This window comes from Jaculus jaculus, chromosome 17 (genome assembly GCF_020740685.1).
Source record: "Jaculus jaculus isolate mJacJac1 chromosome 17, mJacJac1.mat.Y.cur, whole genome shotgun sequence".
NCBI lineage: Eukaryota > Metazoa > Chordata > Mammalia > Rodentia > Dipodidae > Jaculus > Jaculus jaculus.
The window spans coordinates 21,729,353-21,747,222 of record NC_059118.1 but is presented as its reverse complement, the minus strand read 5'-3'; the positions used below and the strand labels follow the sequence as shown (position 1 = coordinate 21,747,222).

At 42.5% G+C, this 17,870-nt stretch overlaps 1 protein-coding gene across 9 annotated transcripts in view; it reads right to left on the bottom strand.

The window, feature by feature from the left end:
• The window catches only part of Nek11 (NIMA related kinase 11), a 253,223-nt gene that overhangs the window by 113,037 nt on the left and 122,316 nt on the right, over positions 1–17,870 (bottom strand). For all 9 annotated transcript variants that reach the window (XM_045136965.1, XM_045136962.1, XM_045136961.1 and 6 more), the window contains one exon: positions 13,104–13,246. In XM_045136965.1, coding sequence (XP_044992900.1) covers positions 13,104–13,246 — 143 coding nt within the window. The remainder of the gene's footprint in view (positions 1–13,103; positions 13,247–17,870) is intronic.

Sequence of the window (17,870 nt, the reverse complement as noted above, 5' to 3'; positions counted from 1 at the left end):
AATATCGACCATATGACAATTTAATAGAAGATGTGTGCTCTTACTACAATGTCTTCTGGATAGAGTTTTGAACTGAGAGATCAGTGGCTATAGATGTGTAATTTTTCTGAGTGTAAAATCTACGGTGAGGTACAGAATGGTATTATGGTAATTTCTAAGTTCTCAGAGACAGCAACAGTATGGTCTGTGACAATATCAGCAGTCATGACACTGGCCCTTTCTTATCAGTGATACAGCACCATTGAGGCCAAGGTAAACCAAATTTCTTTCCTTCCTTTTTTCCTTCCTTCCTCCCTCCTTGCCATTCTTCCTCACCTCCTTCCTTTCTTCTTTCTTTTCTGTATATAGGTGTGTGTGGGGGGGGTATGCCTGTGTGTATGTATGTTCATATGCATGTGGCTGCACATGTACATCCGGGTAAGTGAGGAGAACAGAGGTTGATACTGGGTATCTTCCTCAATCACTCTCTACCTTATTTTTGAGACAGACTCTCTTACTGAACCTGGAGCTCACTGATTTAACTAAATTAGCTAGCCAGCAGTCTCAGGAATTCTCATGTCTCTACATTCCCAGTGCTTGGGATTACAATCAGGTGTCTCCATCCCTGGCATTTTACATGGGTCCCCATGCTTGCACAGCAAGCACTTTACTGACTGAACCATCTCCCTAGTCATCTCTTTCTTTCTGAGACAGTGTCTCACTATGTAACCTATTGCGGCCTTCAATTCATGATCCTCTTGCCTCAGAATTACAAGTGCTGTGATTACTAGTGTGAGTCACAACATCCAGCCAAGAAAAAGACATACTGTTTTATTTCTTAGCTGTGTGCATGTGTGGTGTATTCACATGTGTATGTAGATTGCACATCCCATGTGCCTATGTCTGAGTCCAGAGGAGAACATTGGGAATTCTTCTCTTAACACTAAGCCATATAGTTCCTTGAGACAAGGTCTCTCCCTCAACCCAGAGTTGCTGTCTCTCAGTGACCTTTAATGATTTTCTGGTTTCTGCCCCCCCTCCATTGGGGTTATGGACATGTGAGGCTACACTCACCTTTTTACGTGGGTTCTGGGGAGTTGAACCTGGTGATTTCTGGCTTGAGAAGTCCTCATTCTTTTTTTTAAAATTTTTTTTTTGTTCATTTTTATTTATTTATTTGAGGGTGACAGAGAGAGAAAGAGGCAGAGAGAGAGAGAGAGAGAAAGAGGGAATGGGCACACCAGGGCTTCCAGCCACTGCAAACGAACTCCAGACACGTGCGCCCCCTTGTGCATCTGGCTAACGTGGGTCCTGGGGAATGGAGCCTTGAACCGGGGTCCTTAGGCTTTACAGGCAAGCACTTAACGGCTAAGCCATCTCTCCAGTCCAAGATGTCCTCATTCTTAAGCAGCAAGTTCTCATATCATTGAGCCATCACCCAGTCCTCCAAAACATTGTTTTAAGAAGTGTTTTTTTTTTCCCCATTATACCACTAGAATTTCTCATCCAAAGAGCTATGAACATACAAAGGTTTGTCTTATTCAAAATGTGTAATCTCACAAATGAAAGTCTGTTAAAATGTGGATAGAGACTATGTGCCCATAAGCATCTGCTTGTGCATGTTGTCAAGTTGTATCTGAAAATGAAGCTGAGGGGGAGGCTAGAGGGAAGGAATTCTAACCTCAGGCTATGTGAAACCAGCAAGATGGGTCATGAAGAGTTAACTTGGGAGGCAAGGTTGAATTTTGTTCTTTTTTCCCTAAACCGAAAGAAGAAAAAAATCAATTCAAGATGTAAAAAGAGCAGGACACTTTGATCTTCACAACTCCAAAAATGTAGATGCATAATGTAGTAAGAGATTGTAGGAACCTTTTTTTAAAAAAAAAAAAAAAAGATTTTTTATTTATTTGCAAGAAAGAGAAACAAAACAAAACAAAACAGGTGCACCTAGGCCTCTTGTCTCTGCAGACAAACTCCAGATAAATGTGCCACTTTGTGCATCTGGCTTTATGTGGGTACCAGAGAATCAAACCTAGGCTACCATGCTTGCAAGCAAATGCCTTTAACTGCTGAGCCATCTCCCCAGCCCCAAAGGCATCTTAAACTCATTTACAACATTTATAAATATTTGTCTTGTTGACCAATCTTTAGTAATAACAACCCTTAGGAATAATTTAAAGAGCCAGGGCCAGGAAAATAAGCTCAGAGGAGTCAAAGGGATTAACAGGAAAGGACGACAAAGGTTACCCGTGAGGCTGGGGATATATACTGCACATGTGTACACTGTACATTGATATGAACGTAATGTCACATGAGGGCCCCAATGCCCACAGCAATAAGATGGGTTTATGAAGGACCCCAGCTGAATGTTCAGGGAAAAGTCCACTGGAGAGCTGAAGATGCTGGAACCCACACAGACACACTTCCTTGCAATCTGAGGTGGGAAATTTACGGCAAATCAAATTTATTATGGCGCTCAGTGACAGTGCTACTATGAAATATGGCAATCATTTTGGATCCTTTTGAAGGTTTCTAATTTTTCTGTTTTGAAAGTTATTTTAGAAGTAAGAAAGAAGTCAGTGAGTGGGAAACACTGTTAATCACGAGTTACTGAATATTGCTATCATAGTGCCTTGCCAGGGGTGTTGTTATTTTCACTGGTGGATACATCCTTTTTCCTTCAAAAATGAATATTTTGACAGGTAGTTCTAGGAGGTTCTCCCATCCGCAACAACTAGTGTCTAGTACTCATGTGGCCTTCACCGTTCCAAAACAAAACAGAAAAAGTAATTTTATAGATTACAGAAGAAATATGTAATGCTTATCACAATATGGAAACTAATGCTTGGCATAAATGCAGAGCAAAATACTGAAATCACTGTACAAAAAAAAAAAAACAAAAAACACCCATACCATACAAATCAATACAGTGATTACTTGCTGGAAGCAGATATAATCCAATATAGCTATATTAGTTTTCATCAGCTATTGTCACAAGTTACCACAACTTCAGAAACTTAAAATAATATCAAATTATTGTTTCATATTCCATAGACCAGAAGTTTGATACAGATGTCTAAGCTAGTATTCATCCTTTCTGGGGACTTTATGAGAGGGCCAATTTCCTTCTTTTTTTATAGGCCCCTGCTTTCCCTACTCATGACTCTCCCTGTGTCTTCAAAGCCAGCAGTGTTGGGCTCAGCCTTCCTCACACACTACCTCTCTGATTTGCCTTTGTATCTTCCTCTTCCACTTTTAAGGATCTTGTAACTTCTAACTAAATTTGTACTTGGGGATGACCTTGAACTCCTGATCCTTCTGCCCTCACTGCCCCAGGGTTAGCATTATGGGTTTGCACCACCACACCTGGCTTACATTTGAGTTTTGTTAATTCGACACATTCATGATGCTACGATACCTTTCCAGCACACACGAACTAATGTAATTTACCCTAGATGAGAGAGGACAACAGGAGACCAAAGAATGGCTCTAAATTCGGCTTGGTGAACCAGTGAGTCTATTGGGGTTATTTACAGGAGCCTGGTGACTCATGCAGCGCCATCACTAAAAAGTCCCACCCCAGAATGGCGACACTACACTCACTGCCTGCATCTCTGGAGTCCACTGTGCAACCATGGAAACTTCTCCAATCCCCCAGCAATTATTTACTACTATCATAATCTCAGAGTGGAGCTTTAGAAGCCTTCTCAGTTTCTTGTGAATTTCATGAGCCTCCTTAGCCCTCTCTCTCCCCTCCAAGGGAGAGGTGGGCAAATGCTTCAATACCAAATAAAAAGAAACATAACACACAAAGAAACAGAAAAATCTAAAACCTTGCCCCATTTTATAAGAATGTCAAATAATGGGAATATAAGTTAAACCAGTAAATGTCTACTTATTTTATTAATTACTATTTATTACTTATTTTATTAACAGCAGATTTAAATTTATGTTCTCATATTATATAAATTAATATATTTAGAGACACTGATGTTTTCCTACTCTGAAATGTCATGAGGTCACAGCTATCCAAACTCCTCACATGCATCCAGACATAGCATCCTTATCAGGAAGTAACTATAAGAGCACTGAGGCTAACAGTGAAATTTGTAGGTGTGGGGAATAAACTCATCAACTACAGAAAACTCATGACACTCTCTGAGCCACACAGTATATAAGATTTTACTCTATTACATGTATGTTCTGCCTTAATTTAGAGCCATGATGATGATTAGTTAATTTTCTATTTAATTGGTTCATTCTAGACTTGAACCATGGTGGGTAACACAAGGGTACTTAAGTATTCTATTCACCCTACCAGTGTGGCCTTAGTTTAATAACTATGTATCATTTATATTTAGCTAATGGCTAGATTATACCTTCCCACGTAAGAAACTTTTTTTTTTTTTCATTTTTATCTATTTATTTGAGAGTAACAGACAGAGAGAAAGAGGCAGATACAGAGAGAGAGAATGGGCACGCCAGGGTTTCCAGCCACTGCAAATGAACTCCAGACACGTGTGCCCCCTTGTGCATCTGGCTAACGTGTGTCCTGAGGTCTTGAGCCTCAAACCGGGATTATTAGGCTTCACAGGCAAGCACTTAACTACTAAACCATCTCTCCAGCTCAGAAACTTATTTTGACATGTCCATAGGTACTAATTTCCCCTATAAATTCCTGATATTACAGGAGTCAAGCGCCCTCCTCTTTCTGTTACCTGTTCTTAGGATATAATAGAAAAGTAGCTTGCTGGAAATGTATGAATCTGTACCCATCTCATTTTTTTTTTCAAATAGGACATTATCTTTTAAACATCAGCTAGATATTTGTCATGCAGAAGAAATATTCTAAATTATTAAGTATGCCTCAGGGTAGAGAATCAGCACATTTTCAGTCAACATTAGATTCATTTTAATTATCCCTCAGAACTCAGAAAATTAGTAAGAGACTACAGAAGCCTTTATTCTTGGAAATGAATATTAGTCGGGTGGAACCACTACCATGAAACAAGATATAACTCAGTGGAATAAGTGAGAAATATAAAAAAACACTATCAGACTATGCTCATAAGTCAAAAGACAGTAAAGTTCTGGAAATGAGGAAGAACCTGGAATGTGGCAAGGACCCCAAGCTCCTTTTGGAGCCAGGAAGCTCCACCAGAAGCTCTGTCACAGGCTAGGTTTCAGAGTCTAGGCCATCACTTTTCCCTTCCTTCTTTCTTTCTTTTCTTTTCTTTTTTCTTTTTGAGACAGGGTCTGAAGGAGTCAGCAAACAGACCTGGACAGATGCCAGGGGATTTTCCTGGAGGTTTCAGACTTGTAAACAAGCTAGATCTACAGTCTGCAGAGATAACCAACTACCCCACTATCTTAGGCAAAGAAGAAGCCACTGGCTGATTTGTGAAACTAAAGTAAATATTCAGTTTACAGATCTTACTTCCTCATTCCCCCTTTCCTCAGAATGCACCTACCTCCCACCCTAAGGCCAATAAAACCTCTCAGCCACACGCCATCCAGTATGCTCTCCTGTAGCCAGGTTCACAGTGCCACTGGAACCTGAAACATCCCTCTCATGCACGGGACTTTGAATAAAGCCTGCTCTTCGCCATTGAGATTTCTGTCAATTTCTTTCTTTCCTACATTTTGGTTCCAAAACCCAGGAACAGGTGTTAGATCAGGGACCCTTTTATAAGCCAAAGAGCAGTGGGCAGTGAGTGGTAGCTCACTCCAGGCTAACCTCTGTACCCTGGGGAGTCTGTGACTTCCACCCTGTTCTATTCTCTCTCTCTCTCTCTCTCTCTCTCTCTCTCTATCATCTACATCTATCTATTATCTACATCTATCTATCTATCAATCATCTATATATCTATCTATTATCTATATCTATCTATCTATCCATCCATCCATTCATCCATCATCTTCTTTCCTTTCTACCTAGCCCACTGAATTGTGTAAGGTTTGTGGTCCTCTTGTGGGGACTGTGGAGTTCTGGCCAAGGTGACTCTGTGGTGAATATCCAAAACTCCTCACTGGGCTCAGTCATACCTCCGACAGCCTTTTGGGTAGCCCACTAGGCTTCTCCCTCTTTATCCCTCTTCTCCTTCTACCCTCTTCATCCCTTTTCCCCTCTTTCCTCTTAATTTCTAGGCAAATCCCCTAGCATCTGTCCAGCATCTGTTTGCTAACTCCTTCAAGGTCTCATATGGTTCAGGCTGCCCTTTAACTCACTATGTAGCCCAGGCAGGTCTTAAACTCCTGATAATCCTACCTCAGGTTTCCAAGGTCTGGGATTACAAGCATCCAGCACCACACCAGGTATTAATCAGTTTTTGCTCCATTATTCCTAGGCTGTCCTAGTGGGCAGTAGGTCCTGTGTACCTGTCTATACCATTGCCTGCTACCCAAAGGCAAATTCTCCAACAGTGAAGACTAAAGAAAGAAGAGGGAAAGGTCAGGCCTGGTGGAACACACCTTTAATCCCAGCATTTGGGAGGCAGAGGTAGGAGGATCTTGTGAGTTCAAGACTACATAGTGAATTTCAGGTCTACCTGAGCTAGAGCAAAACTCTACCTCAAAAAAATTTTTTTTTAAAAAAGAATAGATGAGGTCATATCTCATCATTACATATTTCCTGCAAAGGAAGGTTTGCTTAAAAAAACTTATTTCTGAACCAGGCATGGTGGTGCATGCCTTTAATCCTTGCATGTGGGAGGTGGGGGCAGGAGGATCACTGTGAGTCTGAGGCCAGCCTGAGATTCCATAGTGAATTCCAGGCCAGCCTGGGCTACAGTGAGACCCTACCTCAGAGAAAGAAGAAAAAAGAAACAAGCAAATAAATAAATAATTTATGAAGCCGGGCATGGTGGTGCATGCCTTTAATCCCAGCATTTGGGAGGCAGAGGTAGAAGGATTGTCATGAGTTTGAGGCCAGCCTGAGACTACATAGCAAATTCTAGGTAAGCCTGAGCTAGAGCAAGACCTCACCTTGTAAAATAATAAATAAATAAATAAAATAAATTAAACAAAAGAGGAAGAGGAAGGGGAAGGAGAAGGAGAAGGAGGAGAAGGAAGAGGAGAAGGAGGAGGAGGAGGAGAAGAGGAGGCAAAGGACCCCCACTCCTCAACTCTAAGTCACCAATTTTTCTCCTGAGAGACAACTCTAGACCCATTGATGTTGTTTGGCTGACATTAAGGAAAATTTAAACCCCATGATCATTTTTTGGACAAAGGACCTTATATATCTCAAGTGATATGTACAAATCGTCCCCATTGCTTCGTATTTCTATGGCTTTATCTACCACTCTTTTGCCATTCATTAGTTAAAAACAAAGGCACATAAGTATTATCCATGATGCATTCATTCTTATTTTCCTTTCTGAACATTTTAACAAAACTTTTCTATTATTTAACTTTATTGATATATATTTTATGAGCAATGAAATGCACTCATTTAAAGTAGAGAGTTTAGTCAGTTTTGACAAATACTCAGATCTAGCTAGCCAAGTGTTTCTATCACCAAAAAAGGTTCCTTTGTGACCTGGAATCAGTTGCAGTGACCACCTTTGCCTCCAACATCACCATAATAATCACCAGCACCATTGCCATCGTCAAAACCACCACCATCACAACCATCACCATCACTATCATCAACACCATCACCATCACCACCACCACCATCACCATTATGATCCACCACCGCCATCACCACCACCATTATCACCACCACCACCACCACCATCACCACCACCACCACCACCACCACCACCACCATCACCACCACCATCATCACCACCACCATCATCACCACCATCATCATCACCCCCGGGTAACCAGTAGCCCCATTTACTGATGGAGGAAACTGAGTACACAAATGAAAATATTGCTGTCATATCCATCTAAAAGAGAACTGAAAGGACATGGACAGAAAATTCAAGTTGCAAGCAATTTTTATGGGAGTCATCCTAGGACAATCCAACTGAACACCCTACCTATTTCCTTTTCTCATCAACATGATGGTAGAACTGCCAACTATGACTTTTAGACTAGTGTTACTCAATAACTGCTATCACTTACCTGTCAGAGATTTCCAGTTCCCTCAAGCATCAAAAGACACAGTGAGTTCTTTCACAATAATTGGTATAGATTTCTCTACCTTAATTTAAAAACAAAGACCCAACTTTCCCCTTTTCTCTGAATATATCAGAGGCCATCTTGGTCCTCACAGGTGTCCTGGTTTGAAATTCTAATTTTTGTAATATTCCCATATGAGTTCCAGGCTGGCCTAATTTTGCAAGAAACACTCCCTTGAAACTCGGTTGTTAGTTACTGAGAACAATGCCAGTATGCAAGGAAGGATCTAGTAAAAATTAATGTGCAGGGAAATATCAGTACTACATATAAGGAATTAAGCATAAGATCATTTCTTCACCATCCCAGTTGTGCATTAACATTTGATCCTAAAGGCTATCCAAGGCTCTGTTTAAATTCAATCAGCTGTATCCAAATAAGTTCCTGCATGTCAATTGTAACTAGTGTCTTATCCTGTCTTCTTGTTCTGGAACCAGCACTGTACTTCCCAGCGGAAATTTTCCAGTTTAACATACAAAATGATTCAGTATTTGGTGTAGGAGCTTTAAAAAATGACTGTGTAATTTTATTTTACACATACTGGCTAGGAAAAAAAAATAATAAAGTGCTTTCTCTGGGCACTGAAAATTTGGTGTTGAGTTTTCTAAAATCCAAAGAATATTAACTACTTCAGAGTTCATCAACAAATTACAAGTATCATGTTTCAAAATCTCATGATTAAGCTAGTATAATCACTAATTATCTTATAGTTGCTCATCATTCCAATGAATTATCAAACCCAAACTTTTCAGTTTAATGTTTAAGAGAAAATTGTGATTACACAATATTAATTTGTAGAAGAAAAGGCATCAAACCTACTAAATTTGCTGGGGTTTTTTGGAGCAGGGTCTCACTTTATCCCTAGACCTAGAACTCACTCTGTGGCCCAGGCTGGCCTTGTACTCACAGCATGCCTCCTACTGCAGCCTCCTACGTGATGAGATTAAAGGCCCAGCTCTCTTAAATTTATTTGCAAGGAGAAAGAGAGAGAGAATGGACCTCCAGCCACTGTAAACGAACTCCAGATACATGCACTACTTTGTGTATCTGGCTTTTTGTAGGTACTGGGGAAAGCAAACCTGGATGAACCCTATTGCTAAAGACTCCTCATGCTTGGGCTGCAAGGTCACTGAGAAATCTTGCTGAAGCTGAGCTAAGAACCTTCTCTGTGTAGACCAGCTGACAGAAAGTTGAAAAAAACTATGCTGCATGCAGTTTCATGGGAGAGAGAGAGAAGTTATCAGTGGAGATAAACAACAGTGGTCACTGCAAATTGGGCAAGCCAGACCAAATGAGCCAACAGGTACAATAGTGGCATGTCTGTTATGGGGGAACCAATCACTCTGTAATTGGACTGGAGGCCCGCTCCGTGGGAGGGAATAAATGCCTGATACTGAAAACCTACCACAGGGGTATTCATGAGCCCTAGGGGTATAACGTCTACTGGCTAAATATATGTACTATGCTCACCAAACTGCCCAGTAAGCACTTCTCTTAATGTTCATACCCATATATTAATGCTACTCTCACTTTTGTTTAAAGAAGCTTCTCTTTTCAGATGGCAGTGTCCTCTGAGATGACTCAAAAGGCACCATAGTCCTGAGAAGAAGTGACAGAGGAGTGCTCAGCACTGAAATATCTCTATCCACCTTCCAAGGCTCAGTGTCCATTGCAGAAAAGGTGGCGGGAAGAATGTAAGAGCTAAGGGAAGGATAGGACTCCTTATGATGCACTCTTCTAGACACAAAATGGCCTGGATATCCATGACCTTGCAGTGCCTGGCACTACCTACACAAGACAAGTATAATAGAAGAAAAAGATAATGACATCAAAATAAAAGAGAGACTGATTGAGAGGCAGAGGGAATATGATAGAGAATGGAATTGTGAAGGGGAAAGTGACGGGGAGGGAATTATCATGGTTTATTGTCTATAATTATGGAAGTGGTCAGTAATAATAAAAAAATATTTCTATGTTAGACTGTAAAAAAAATGTAGTTGTTAGGTTTTGCAGGCAAGCATCATAACCACTTTCCAGCCCCTTACTTTGTTTTTAATTTTATTAGCTTATTAGGAAGGTCTAGGCATGAACTATAGGGTCAAGGGAATACGATTTGATTTCTGTAGTCAAGCTGGTAAACATTATCTGCTTTACCTCAATGAAAGCTCTGCAAAAAAGTCCAAAACAAGGGGGAAGAAGAACTCCATTTTGAGTTCCCTGCAGCTGTGGGGACCTGTGGTCAAAGCTGATTTAGGAGTAATTTGGCTATGAAAGCCCACAAAAATTAGCATAGAGATCCACACCAAAGACTCTGCTTTATGAAGACCAAGTCACCTGCCATGCTTAGCTCTGTGTACAAGTTCACTGCTCCTATCCTTCACAGAAGAGGTACTGCCCCGGTAAGCAGACATGATACAGTCCCTGAGTTATTTATTTCCTTAGTATCTTTGGCTTCTTTTCTCTGAAGTGCATTAATGAGTACATTTTTCCGTCTGAATCCTGGAAGGCTGGACTCAGGCTTCCTGATCCTAGATGACTCAGGCAATACCCTGATCTAGTTTCTATTCCTACATGGTAATAATGGCTTTGCTTCCCAGAACAGCACAAACTACCCATGTCAGTTACTACGTAGTGACCTAATTTCCTCAGATCCTTTGGGTTAAGACACCTGTCCCTATGCCTCCAATTTTCATGTTTGGAAACTAATAGCATACTTAAGAAATACCTCTAAGGTCTAAGACTTTGGGTAGGGAGATGGCTCAGCAGCTGAAGGTACTTGCTTACAAAGCCTGCCGGCTGAGGTTCAATTTCCCAGTACCCACATAAAGCCAGATGTACCACGTGGTGCATACATCTTGAATTCATCTGCAGTAGCAGGAGGCCCTAGTGTACCCAATATCTCTCTCTCTCTCTATCTCCCCCCCCATCTCTTGCTCTTTCTCTTTTTCCTTGCAGATAAAAATAAAAGTATTTTTAAAATAGTCGTATGATTATAACAGACCTGATATTCATATTTGTTACGATGTCTGCTATAGGATGTCTTTCTCAGCACCACAGTGAACCTGGAAACTGGCGTCTTGACGAGCTTTAGGTGTCCGTTGTCTCCATACAGCCAAAGGGAGCAACTCAAGCTCTAACCAGCTCCTCCAGGAAAACCCTCAGAGGCAAATTTGGGCTGCAGTGATCCAACACTCTAAGTTTCACTTCTTTCATCCTCAGTTTGAGAAAGGAACTTCTCTACTGCAGAAGTAACAATGGGCTGAGGAGATGGCTCAGAGATTAAGAGCACTTGAAGTCCAAGCATGCGGGCTTGACAATACCTTAGACCACCTGGGTTCACCTCCCCAGCACCCACTTAAACAACTGGGAATGGACACACGCCTCTAACTCCAGTCCTGCTTGGGGCTGAGAGAATCACTAGTATTTACTGACTAAAAACAACTCAACCCAGCAAGAACAGCTTTAGGTTGGATGAAAGACTCCAGCTCAAGGAGAAAGGTGGATGAGAAAAAGGAGGAGGATGGGCACTTCATGTTCTCCTCTGGCCTCTGTGTATGTACGCACTGGATGTGTGTATCTGTGCACACACACACACACATGTGCGCATGCCCCCCCCCGCACACACAGAGGAGCAGGTACCATGCACACATCACGTCACACACATGCCAAAAAAAAATAATGAAGGAGAGCTTTGCAACATTAAAATGTCAACATTAATAACATTGCCACTATTGTGCATCCACCAGGATGAACCTGGCCATCCTCCAACTACAGGGGGTGCCCCCGGGGAAGCAGTCCCACTGCTGTGCCCTGAACCTACTCGTTATTCTCTCCGAGGCTCCTGGTCCCGTGGCTGCAGCACAGCAGGGTTACATGGCGGGCGTGAAATGGCTGGCTGTGCTTGGAGGCCTCCCTGTTTATATTCAGAATAAGATTCTGTTTGGGGTCTGACAGCTCTCCAAGCCTCTCTGAACTCCTCCCCATTTTCTTTCATGAAGGTATTTTCCCTAAAAATAATCACACATTTTAGTTTTTGCCTTGATATCTGCTTGTTAGGGATCAAAACTAATATATCACTCATTCATTTCTTCATCCATCCATTTGTTCAAAAAACACATGTACCATGTCTATAACATTTAATATTCCTAGCACTTTATCCTTGGGAAAGCTGGTAGAGACTGAGAAGGCCCTTACATTCTGAAACATCACTGTAAGTATTACAACGGCTGCTTTTCCCGTGCTGGGTAACTCTTTTTTTTTTCTTTCTTTCTAATTTTAATTTGTATTAAAAAGAGAGAAAAAGAGAAAGAGACAGAGAAAGGGAGAGGGAGGGAGGAGAGAAAATGGGCATGTCAAGGCATCTAGCCATAGCAAACAAACTAGATGCATGTGCCACCATGTGCATCTGGCTTACTTGGGCACTGGGGAACTGAACCTAGGTCAGATTTTGCAGGCAAGTGCTTTAACTGCTAAGCCATCTCTCCAGCCCATGCTGGGTATCTCTAAGAGGACTTCTAAGCCTCCCCTCATTTGCTCTAACCCTTACAGGAGGAATCATTATTCTTGTTTTATGAACAGGGCAACCGAGACAGGAAGAAACCGAGTTCCAGAGGCTTCTCCTTTGGGGGATGATGTGAGTATTCCAGTTGGCTAAGAGGTCTGATCACTGATTTTCATTTCTTCAGTTTAAATTTATGAGCGACAGGGGAACCATTTATAAGAGAGGGTAGTAGTGCTTGGAACATTCGGGAAGGATCTGTCCCCATACTGTTTCAAAGCCGGGTTAGTGATGATATCCCCTCAGATGAGGTCTCTCTACCAGCATGAATTTCCAACTCACCCTCTCTACAATGAAGATGGGGGACAGAAAAGCCCTTGGCCTCTCTGGCTTTCATCTTGATCATTCCCTAGCCCTGAATAGCTGATGGCATGTGGCCACCTCCACACAGGGCTCCTCTGAAAGCCCATCCCGATGCCCTGTCCAAGCAGCCACACACCTGCTGCAAGTGGATGCAAACACAGACCGTGGTGTCCAAGGTCAACGATGGTGTTTTCTATACTTGACTGAAGTTCACTGAGGCTCAGAGGAGGAATCAGCATAAGCTCAGGCCGGTTCTCTGAGGTCGGTTCATCTAATTCCCTGTGGAAGGGAATGAACAACTCATGAGAAGCTGACGGGGGAAACAGACCTACCAGAAACAAGACTGTTCTCCCCCAAGCCAGATAACATTTCCAAACTTCAAGATGCTAACTTGGGATAGAAGAGACAGCCCTGGATCAATGAGGCAGTGACCTCGGACAAAGCATTTCACCTTGACAGCCTGTTTCAAAGCCATGTCTAGCAGGGCGCCCAGGGCATAGAATCAGAGCTCTCAGGTTCAGGCTCAGTCAAGCACAGGCTCCTTCAGGAGCTTGGGTTAATGCCTCTCTCCATTTTGTGTTCACCATATCCCACCTTCTTTACTCCATTCCAGTCCCACATAATGTCCCCATTTCAAAGTTAAAAGTATTGATTTGTGCTGGGCGTGGTGGCGCACACCTTTAATCCCAGCACTTGGGAGGCAGAAGTAGGAAGATCACTGTGAGCTCAAGGCCATCCTGAGACTACATAGTGAATTCCAGCTTAGCCTGTGCTATAGTGAGACCCTACATCGAAAAAAAAAAAAAATAGGGCTGGAGAGGTGGCTTAGTGGTTAAGCGCTTGCCTGTGAAGCCTAAGGACACTGGTTCGAGGCTTGATTCTCCAGGACCCACATTAGCCAGATGCATGAGGGGGCACACGTATCTGGAGTTTGTTTGCAGTGGCTGGAGCCCCTGGCGAGCCCATTCTCTCTCTCTCTGCCTCTTTCTCTCTGTCACTCTCAAATAAATAAATAAAAAATGAACAAAAATTTTTAAAAAAAGAAAAAAAAATAGTATTGACTTGAATGACTTGTAGGTACTTATGATTTTCCTGGGAGTCTAAGAAATTTAAATCTCCTAAAAGAAAAAGATTTAAGAAATGATGAAAAAGACACACTTTAAAAAACGAGGTAAATGTACTAAATCTATTAATAGGAATTTCAATAAATCATTTGGTCTTTTTTTTTCCAGCCGTGTGTGTGTGTGTGTGTGTGTGTGTGTGTGTGTGTGTGTGTGTGTACACGTGTGTTTGAAACCTAGACTTGACACTGAACTGACCTATTTTCCTTTATAAATGGCTTTCACAGGGAACTATTTCAAAAGTGTCTTCTTACTCAGAAGGAAATTAGGAAGGAAAGCCCCTAGTAAGCATAAATGAGCAAGCAAAGCACAGTCACGCTACATTACAGTGAGACTGTTGTGGGAATTTGCTCACGCAGCATTTTTGAGAGGCTTCCTTTCTGTGCTGTGTAATAACCATCTCAGAAGGTGCAGCTGGTTCCAGATTTCAAAGGCTCACCAACAGCACACACAGAGAACCTCAAGAACAAAGAGATTGCAGGAATCGTGTCTTGCATGTATTTCAGACATTATTTGAAAGGAAGCACTTGGGCTCTTGGTGGACTTTGATTTATTGAGGTTCTCTTTGAAGAGAACAGAATTGTTATAACTGCTTCTCTTAAAGGGAGAAGGACTGAGCTCATCTTTGATCCCCATAACCACTCCAAGCCCAAATGAAGACCTGGTCGGCTAAAAGCTTTACACAGGCCTGAGTCTAGCACCAACGCAACTGCAGATGCCACAGGGTAATAGACAGGTGGGGGCTTGTCTTATATATGATGGTTTCCAGTTTTGTTCTTTAGCTATCATCCTTTAAAGAAATGGTGTTGAACATGATTCTATATTCAACTGTGCCTCAAGATTTCAAAGGTCAAATTCAGCCAAACAGAAAATGTCTGCCCAAGTAAAAGAAGCTGTCAGTCAGGGTCTGATTAAAACAAAACAAACTTCTCTCCTAAATGCCTCCCAGAATTTATTTTCATAATGTGTGACATGGTGGGCCCATTCACTCCTATAATGCTCCCTTCGTGGAGTGCTTCTGAAATATAGGGCTTTGCTCCAGCCAGACAAGAGAGTGAGGAAGAGGGAATTGAGAACAGAGCCTCAATAAGATTAGGAAGGAAGGAAACCATGAGTCACCATAGAGGAAGGGGAAACAAAAAGCACTCAAAGACTGCATTATCTTTCTTCGTCCTCTTCCTTATCACACTTTTCTTTAGTCTCTCACATCTGATTAATTCAGGTTCTGTCTGGTATTTTATTTCCTCTTTTTTTTTCCCCCCAAGCTCAACAATGCTTTTCCCTGAGATGCTGAAAGTGCTTCGAGTCTTCTGCAAAATGTTTGGCTGCCTTCTTTGTTCTCTGAATGTCATTAAATCCATTTCACTCTAGTGCCTCTGAAGAGGATCAACTTGCCTCTTCCCTGTCTGGCTGCCTCTCTTCATCCTCCACCTGGTGTGAACAAGAAAGTCTTCCCTCAGGTTGCTCCTCCTTTTCTTCCATTCCCATTAAGTGTTTTTTCCCCTATAGAGATTATAAGAAAGTCTGTTCATGGGTGTCTTTCCCTGATCCTCCTTTATAGAGTAGTGAGCTGCTGCTTTCTGCCCGTGATGAATCAGAATAGGGTCCTGGGCCTGGAGCACCAGGATCAGCCAGAGCTGATTAGAAATGCAACAACCCAAGTCCACCCTAGACTGACTGGAATCTGTATTCTAACCAGACACACAGGAGACTCTGGTGTGTGCAGAAGGCTCTGAGCCATAAGAATTTAGGACTGCTAGTTGATTGTGGACCTAAGAGGTCAGAAGCTTTTCCTGGACACAGAGAAACATTTGAAAGACAGTAGATGGGCTGCTAGCATCCAAGTGAACTCTGAAATAATACAATAGGGAGCAGGGAGCAGGGAGTGCTGAGCCAGCCCGGAAGAGGAAACTGACTTCAAGCACCAGAGCCTCCCATCCTCCTCCCTTTGGCCTGGACAATCTTTGGCTCCCTCCATATAGAAATGTAGGAAGCGCTCCTCTGGGAAGTTTGGGGCCAGAGGCAGTGGCAGGGAAAGTTGGATAACCAAAGAGTGAACCATGGTCTCCAGCCAGGACCCTGTTACATGCTGACAGCAAGCCCATGCATCAGGAAGTCACTGAGGAAGGTATGAGTTGGGAATAACATAGGATCTTCTTGAAATCATGTTCTTCATCTGAATTGGGCCAGCATCAGGATGGTTCTCCCCCCACCAACACCCTGGCTCTCATGTTCTCTGGGATAACATGGATGTGGTGGTTTGATTCAGGTGTCCCCCATAAACTTAGGTGTCCTGAATTCTAGGTTCCCAGCTGATGGAGTTTTGGGAATTAACGCCTCCTGGAGGCAGTGTATTGTTGGGGGGGGGTGCTTATGGGTATTATAGCCAGTGTCCCCTTGTCAGTGTTTGGCACACTCTCCTGTTCCTGTTGTCCACCTGATGTTGGCCAGGGGGTGATGTCCACCTTTTGCTCATGCCATTGTTTTCCCCCTGCCATCGTGGAACTTTCCCTCAAACCTATAAGCCAAAATAAACCTTTTTCTCCCCACAAGCTGTTCCTGGTCAGGTGATTTCTGCCTGCAATGTGAACCCGACTGCAACAATGGATAAGAAAAATCTCCTGCCTGCCATACGGTTTCAGGATTATCATTAATACCTCAGAACTCCAGTTTTCAGGGAAAAATGGAGGCACCCCTCCCCCTCAGAGAAGGGCAGTAAGTGTTCCTAGGTCCTGCCTGGCTAAGAGAAAACTCTGCTGCCTTCACATGTCCCCGGCTTTGGAGGCCTCTAAGCTGGAAGAGGATTGACCTCCTCAGAGTTAGGGGCATTGACCCTCAGATGTCTGGTTCTTCCTGATAAAAAGAAAGAATCTCTCTCAGATGCAGAGATCCTCACCAAGTGAAAATAAAATGTTTCCACCCCCATAGTTGTGTAAATGGATGATCCCCAATATATTCAGGGCTTACCAAAGTTCACAACTTAGATCTGTAGCCATCTGGTTAGAAGAGGTGTCACGGGGCGGATCATAGGATCCAGCCCTAAGATGTGATGAATTTGGAATTCCAGTCTAAAGATATCAAAATGCCTGAGTTCTGCCTGGAGTTCCTTAATTGTGCTTGTTTGTGGTGTGGCTTTTGGCTTATTTTCTTTCTCTCTCTCTCTCTGCCTGTAAAAAGGGGCCAGCTTCTTCTGCCATTACGGAACTTCCCCTAAATCTTTAATTTTCAAATATATCCCTTCCTCCATAACTCTGTCTGGTTTGGAAGTTCATCTCTGCAACCCAAGGCTATCAACCCCTAAGTTGCTTTTACCAGAAGAGCTAGGAGGTTGATGTTGATGTCACCTGCCCAAATATGACCCTATAAATACCACCTTATATATTAGTGCCTAATACAAAGCCTGGAGAGATTTTTCAACCACCAGTGAAAATGCTATTTGCTATGCGAAGATTTCAAATACAGAGGATAAGAATTTGGGGCCATTTCAAGCGAGCCTGCAGTCCCATTCAACTACTGTGGTAGCTCTTCAAAGGTAAATTATTAACTCGATGCATAATGATATAGATGGGAGACAGAAGATAAAAGGGAAAAGTCAAATGAATGGCTTGGGCAGAATGAAAATCCGATATTCACGTATCTGTTGTGGTAATGACGATTTTAACCCTCAGCTAGGCAAGCAGTGCCGGTTCGGTTCTCTTGTGCACCGCAGCCACTCTCGATCTGACGGACCAGGCGGCTGAGCCACTTCTAGGTTCAAGCTGCTTTCCATTCAGTGTTGCCAC